Below are 6,524 nucleotides of genomic sequence, written 5' to 3'. Positions count from 1 at the left end.
CAGGAAAGGCTCCTTCCCAGCTGGCAGGTGGAGTTTAGGGCCTTCAGCTCTCACTGAGTTCGGGGTTTAAAGGGTAAATCATCAGCCGGGGCCGAGTCACAGCAGCTCCTGTTGGTGGGGGTGAAGAACTCGGAGCTCTGACCCCTCCCCAGGCTGGGCACCCCCCTTTGCCACCAGATCTCCTTCAAGGACCGTGGCTCAATCAGCCTGGGATGATTTTAGGGTCGAAACTCCCTTTTTATGGAATTCAGGAGGGCTTGATTCACCCTTGGAAGGGTTTCTCGGGGAACCAGTGGTGTTTGTAGCGCTCTGCGAGGGGAAGGGGAAAAGCGGCGAGCAGGAATATCCCAGGAATAGCCCAGAAAAAGGCTCCTTCCCAGCTGGCAGGTGGAGTTTCAGCTCCCACCAAGTTTGGGGTTTAAAGGGCAAATCCCAAACAACGCCTGGGCAGAGCCTCCCTGAACGCTGGGAGTGCCCAAGGAAACGGGCAGGAGCAGGAATTGAATTGTGCAAAAAGTTTTGTACCAAAGAGGTGGGACCCAAATCCCTTTCCCAAGGGGGGCAGGGAAGTGCTGCGGCGCTCACAGCCCGCTGCCATCCCACAGCCCGCTCCCAAGCCGAGTGCTCCGTGTTCAGCCGCTGCCTGTCCCAAAGTGCAGCTCGTTAATCCCAAAATTCCCCGGCAGGACAATGCCAGGGGCTGCGGGGACCGGACTGGGGTGGCCGGGGCAGATACGGTATCGCCCACCCCAAAGCACCCCCATCCCACAGCGCCAGCCAGGCCCTTCCCCGAGCTCAGGAGCACTTTGCTACCCCTTATCACAAACCAGCCATCCCTCCCTGGAGCTGATAACAGCCCCGGGCTGTGCCGGGCTGGGAGGAACCCCTGAACCACCCAGATCCTGCCGTGCCCGTAGGGAGGGAGTGCCAGGCTCCGGTGCCCACAGGAGGGACTTGGGATCATCGGTGTCATCATTGGGATCATCTGTGGGGTCTGCGCGGTCCCATAGTGAGGCAGCTTCATCCAGGACCCCACTGGGACACCGGGGGGGTCCTCAGGGGCACTCGGGTGGGCACCCGGGCAAGCAAAGGCACAGAAAGGGAGCCGGCACCGGGAGTGGCACAGCCGGGTGGCAGCGGCCAGCCCCGTGGGTGCCCGAGGCGAGGGGACACTGAGGAGCACCCCGGGAGGGGACACCAGGTCCCGGAAGGAACACAGTGTGCACTCGGGAGGGACACCAGGTCCTGGAAGGGACACGGGGGGCACTCAGGAGGGATATCAGGTCCTGAGAGAAACATGGGGGGCACTCGGGAGGGACACCAGGTCCTGGAAGCCACACGGGGGGCACTCGAGAGGGACCCCAGTGGGCGCCTGGTCCCGAGGGCTCCGGGAAGAGCCCTGCCACGAGCGGGGCTTCTGTCGCCGCGCTTCTCCTTCCCCAAACCTCACCTGTGAGCGCCTCCCGCAGCGCCCCGCTGAAGACCTGTAGCTGCTGCTCGCTGACGCAGCCCCGCGTCCGCAGCAGGCCGGACACGAAGCCCACGGCGGCGGCGATCTCGGGCACCATGTCGGCCCGAGGGCCGCGGCGGTGGCTGTGGCGATGGCTCATCCCGGCGGGGACGGGGGGGGAACACCCGCGACCTCTCGGCGGCTCCACGGCGCTCGGTCTGCGCCGCCGGCTGCGCGCACGCCTTATAGAGGGCGGCTATGTGACGTCACGGCGCGGCCGCGGCGTTCCATTGGCCGCCGCGCCGCATGCAAATGAGGGAATGCAAATCGCGGTATGCTAATAGCGCCTGAGCTCAGCGCGGTGACGTCACAGCGGCGGCGGAGGGGGGGGGGCGGTTACCGGGGGAGGTTGGGGGTGACCGGGACGGGGACGGGGACAGGACAGGGACACAGGGACACAGCCCGTCAGGGCCCCTCGGCAAGGCCCCTGCGGAGGGGTTGGGGCTCCTGGGCAGCTGCCGGTACTCAAAGTCCCCTCCGGGGGCGGGCGGGGGCAGAGCCGTGCTGGGCATGGAACCATCGAGTCATGGCGGAGGTGGGGAAGGGACCTTAAAGCTGATCCAGTGCCACCCCCTGTCCGTGCCAGGGACATCTTTCACCGTCCCAGGGTGCTCCAAGCTGGCCTTGGGCACTTCTAGGGATCACCCTGTGCCAGGGCCTCCCCACCCTCACAGGGAACAACTCCCTCCCAATATCCAACCTAAACCTTCCCTCTTCCAGTTTGAAGCCGTTCCCCCTTGTCCTGTCACTCCATCCTGTGTACCAGGTCCCTCTCCAACTCCTGTCAGACCCCAGAATCCTGGGAAATAATTGGGAGTTTGAGACCGGGAAAAGGAGGTGCTGGAAAACTTCAATGCCCCCTGGAAGAGGCTCCAAGCTCTCCCATCCAGAAACCTCCTGCAGATGCCCGATCAGCCCAGCTGCCCTTTGCCACCCCACTGAAACCCCCCTGCACAGCGGGGAGTCCCTTCCCAGCTGTGTTTCCACCACCAAATTTCCCTCCTCGAGACACGTCCATGGATCTGTGTCCCTTGGACAAGGCCAACCCCTTCCCAGAGATGCCTGAAGAAGGGAGAACTTTCCAAGTGTCCCACGGAGGAGATGAGGGGTGACACTGCCACAACCACCCTCATCTCCCTGCCTGAGGAGTGCCTGAAGTGAGGGCTGAGAGCTTCCAGCCCCAATCCAGGCTGGAGGAAGAGCAGGATGCAGGAGGAGGCGGCTGCAGCGCCGAGGACGTGTCCCATCCCGGGGAATCAGGGAGGACAAGCCAAGGCAGGCACGGCTGGAGCAGGACACGGAGTCTCCAGGTGCTTCCATCCAGCCCAGCAGGAGGGAGAGGAGAAGCTCTGATCCTGTGGGAGATGCAGGAGCACCTGGAAGCCACCACAAGCCCGGGAGCTGGCCCAGCTGGCCCAGCCACGCTGCCCAGAGAGCTCCTGGTGAAACTGGCCCCGAGCTAAAGAGCAGTGGGAGGCCGAGCTCTTTGCTTTGATCAACCATGAGAGAGTTCCTATCAACGCAGGACGGGATCCTGGATGAATATTCCCTGCCCGAGAACCGGGATTGTTCCAAGCCGATGTCTGGCATCCTCCTCCTGCACCGGGGGAGGACCTGAAGCCACAGCTCTGCTGTGATCCCCAGGAAAACGCCCTCTCCTCCCGCGGCTGGGGCCTCATTTGGCATCTCCACAAGCGCTGGGAGCAGCTGGAATGAGCTGGGGCAGGGAAGGAGCTCCGGAGGCTTCGCCGTGCCCGCGGAGCTGCCCCGTGGCTGTTCCCACAGTGCCGTTCCCGGCGCTGGCGCAGCATTCCCGGAGCAGGAGGAGCTGTGGCTGCTGGCACGGGGTTTGCCAGCACATCCCACTTCTCCAGGGCTCTTCCCAAGCTCCTCGGGGTCCTGTCCCACTGGAAAATTGTTATGGACTCGCTGAGAGCATCCCCCCCACCCGTGCCCACCCCAAAAGTGGGGATGGCATCGAGGTTCTCCAGCACCTCCTTTTTGCAGCTCTCAAATTCCCGATTATTTCCCAGGATTCTGGGGTGTAATAGGATCTTTTGAGGCCTTTTCCCTCCGGTCTGCAGCTGGTTTTATTCCCACTCTGCACACGGGGTTTCCCACCCCACGCACAAGCCGAGGGCTGTGCAGCGACTGGAACAGGAATCGGGAATGAGACGGGAATCAGGGGAAGGGAAAACGGCTTTGGAAGCCTTTTTTTGAGCGGGATACAACAGCTCCTGCCCAAGCAGGGCTCTGCACTGACCCCATTTCGTGCCCTGGGCAGCCCCAAAGTGCAGCAGGCCCTGGGTAGGGTCAGGTTTGCGAGGAGACAGCACCGAGGGGTCCCCAAATCCTCCCCTCCCCGCTCCATCTGCCACCCCATTCATCCCCAGAGCAGAAGAAATCGAGCAAATCTCTTGCCATAAACCAGATTTGCCTTTGTAAGCTTTGAAATAAACCCAAGGATTAAAGTCTAAGGAGGTTGTTTTTTTTTTTCCTCTTTTTTTTCTTTTAAAGTCAGCACCGCACATGAAAGAGGCCTGGGAGAGCCGGAGTGGGGTTGGTTATTCCAGAGGCCCCTGGAAGAGGCTGGATAAACATCCAGAGCTTTGAACACACCTGTGCTGCCAGGCAGCCACGCTCAGGGCGCGTGGATCAGCGGGAAAAGTGGGAATCCAGCAAAGGTGGGAGACATCCCTGTGTGAAAACAGCCGGAAAAACCAAAATTAAAAATATAAAAAATTTAAAATTCCTCGAGTTTTTTTGGTTTTTTTTTTCACTGAGCTGAGCTTGGGTGGGTTTTTTTCATCCAAGCTGGCAGCCAGGAGAAGAGCTGGCTTCTGCCAGCCGAAGGAATATTGGGATGGAATCCTGCAGCCCTGAGTCACTGGATTGGAGCAGGAGGTCTTTTGCAGCCTGCCTGGAATAGCTCTAATAGCCAGGGCTATTAATTGGCCATTAGGGGCTAACTGTGCTCGTTTAGGATGAGCCAACCTGACCCAGCAGGTTCCCCTGGTCTCCCCAGGATGGGGAGGGAAATGGTGGCACCATTCCCCAAATTCTCAGCTTCCATTTATTCCCAGTCGCCCCCTTCGCTCCGGATTCCTGGTGGGACACAGCGCTCCCAAATCAGCTTGGCCCCGTTAAGTCCTTCCAATAGGAGATTTCCTGTGGAGCTCAAGGCCCTCTAAGCGGGTTATGTGCCCCTAATTTCTGGCCCTGTCACAAGGCTGGGGTTTTTCAGGCAGAGCATGAGGCTTAATGCACCCTCAGAAAGCGCTCGGAGGAGTTACAGAGCAAACAAACCATCAGAAAATAAAATTCGGTTTAAAAAAGAGAGCTGAGTTTGAGGCGGTTCTGGCTGGGCGAGTTTTCCACTCTGCGTTTCGCTGAGAGCATTTCGATTTCAATTTGGAAAAAAAAAAAAAAACCAAACCAAAAGAACGACCCAAACTCAATAAATTTCTGCCCAGGGATTGGCCAGGCTGGGGCTGGAACTGGTCTGACAGGAACCAGGAGTTCAGATAGGCTCCCAAACACTCCTGCTTATCCAAATGAGGCTGCAAACCAGTTGAGCTGGAAATTTTACAATTAAAAAAAAAAAAAGGGGGGAATATTTGGCTTTCAATCAAGGGTTAAAACCCGAGCTGCTCGCAGGGACTGAGGCTTTGCAAGTCAGCAGCTCGGGGTGTTTTATGCTCACCTAAAAGGCAGCAGTTCCCACGCCGCACTCGGACTCGTTGTGGGGGTTTTTTTTGGGGTGACGACACCCTTGAGTCTGAAGTTTATAGGGCATGAGGCACAAAACCCCAATTCCCAGCTGTCCTGGAATCCCAGCAGAGCCAGCTGCCTGTCACGGGGCCACACGGGGACTCTGCACCGCCTGTCACCGGCAGGAAAACAGCCCCAGAATGAAGAATTAACGTTCAAATCCTGCTCATCAGCCGTGCCCCACTTGCTAAATCAGCTGCCACCTCCCCTGCAGCCACCCCAACCTTTGGGAAGGATTTGAAGGTTCTCTCTGTCGATTAGAGCAGCCAAGGGCTGCTTTTCTTTAAGTTCGGGGAGTGGAAATCGCTGGGAACGGTCCAGAACTATAAAAATAATGGATGTATTGGCCCAGTTTAAATCTCATTATGTGGCTGTGCCGGAGGAGGGACAGACAACAGTGCCAGCAGTGCCAGCAGCCACCTGGTTGGTGACACCAGTTGAGCACAATCAGTGGGAATTTGAGGGGAAAGAAGCCCAGGGGTAAGCCAGGCTTAAGACGTTTAATCGCGGCTGTAATTGGTAACCCGGCTCTGACCCCAGGAACGGGCCTGGCAGGCAGGGTAAACAATAAGGCAGGGCTTCAAGCCCAGCCTACACTTAGGGCTCATGAGGCCTTTGCAAACAGGGTTGTGAAATGAGGGAACCGTGTGAAACGGGGGGAAGAAGGCACGACAGGGCCACCAAACCCAACCCAACCCGACCAAACCCGGGGCTGCTCCGTGGCCCGCAGCACGTCTGGATTCCCGGCACTCCAGGCAATTCCAGGAACTTCTCAGCCCCCAATTCTGCTCCTCCAGGCCGATTTTGGAGGCTTTTGTCAGCTCCGTCCTTTGTTTGTCGCCTGTAAGGGGAGCCCTGGGGACTTTGGGATGTGCGGACGGGACATGCCAGGACACACTCGGGGCATGTCCAGGCAGCTTCCCTCGTCCTATAAAGGAGCTTTAAATATTCCCCTGGGCTCCTGGGTGGATTTGTGTGGCTGGGAGCTGGATTTCCACACAGCCAGGAGCTTCTGGAGCCCATGGCAGGGATGGCAGCGGTCCCTCAGAGCCACCTCTCACACAACGACCTCTGCTCCGCTTTCCCTCCTCCGTGCCCCATTCCCTTATGGAAAACAACCTGTCTGCCCCACTGCCAACATCCCATCGGCTCTGGAGTGTTTTGGGAAGTAAATATCGCTCTTTTTTTCACCCTCCCGAGGACTTTGGACCTGGTTTTCTGCCGCTGCCAAGCTCCCCGGGCG

At 58.8% G+C, this 6,524-nt stretch overlaps 2 protein-coding genes across 2 annotated transcripts in view; both read right to left on the bottom strand.

Annotated features, from left to right (window-relative positions):
- The window catches only part of BTG2 (BTG anti-proliferation factor 2), a 2,175-nt gene extending 509 nt beyond the window's left edge, over window positions 1-1,666 (bottom strand). Inside the window, exons 1-2 of the mRNA XM_008644728.2 lie at window positions 1,451-1,666; window positions 267-309 (exon numbers count right to left, since the gene is read on the bottom strand). Coding sequence (XP_008642950.2) covers window positions 267-309; window positions 1,451-1,610 — 203 coding nt within the window. The 5' untranslated portion in view covers window positions 1,611-1,666. The remainder of the gene's footprint in view (window positions 1-266; window positions 310-1,450) is intronic.
- A 231-nt stretch (window positions 1,667-1,897) lies between these two features.
- The window catches only part of LOC108444930, a 6,579-nt gene continuing 1,952 nt past the window's right edge, over window positions 1,898-6,524 (bottom strand). Inside the window, exons 2-3 of the mRNA XM_017727242.1 lie at window positions 5,214-5,393; window positions 1,898-4,207 (exon numbers count right to left, since the gene is read on the bottom strand). Coding sequence (XP_017582731.1) covers window positions 2,060-3,196 — 1,137 coding nt within the window. The 5' untranslated portion in view covers window positions 3,197-4,207; window positions 5,214-5,393 and the 3' untranslated portion in view covers window positions 1,898-2,059. The remainder of the gene's footprint in view (window positions 4,208-5,213; window positions 5,394-6,524) is intronic.

This window comes from Corvus brachyrhynchos, unplaced genomic scaffold (genome assembly GCF_000691975.1).
Source record: "Corvus brachyrhynchos isolate BGI_N302 unplaced genomic scaffold, ASM69197v1 scaffold72, whole genome shotgun sequence".
Lineage (NCBI taxonomy): Eukaryota > Metazoa > Chordata > Aves > Passeriformes > Corvidae > Corvus > Corvus brachyrhynchos.
The sequence above is the reverse complement of the archived record's forward strand: the minus strand, read 5'-3'. Positions and strand labels throughout refer to the sequence as shown.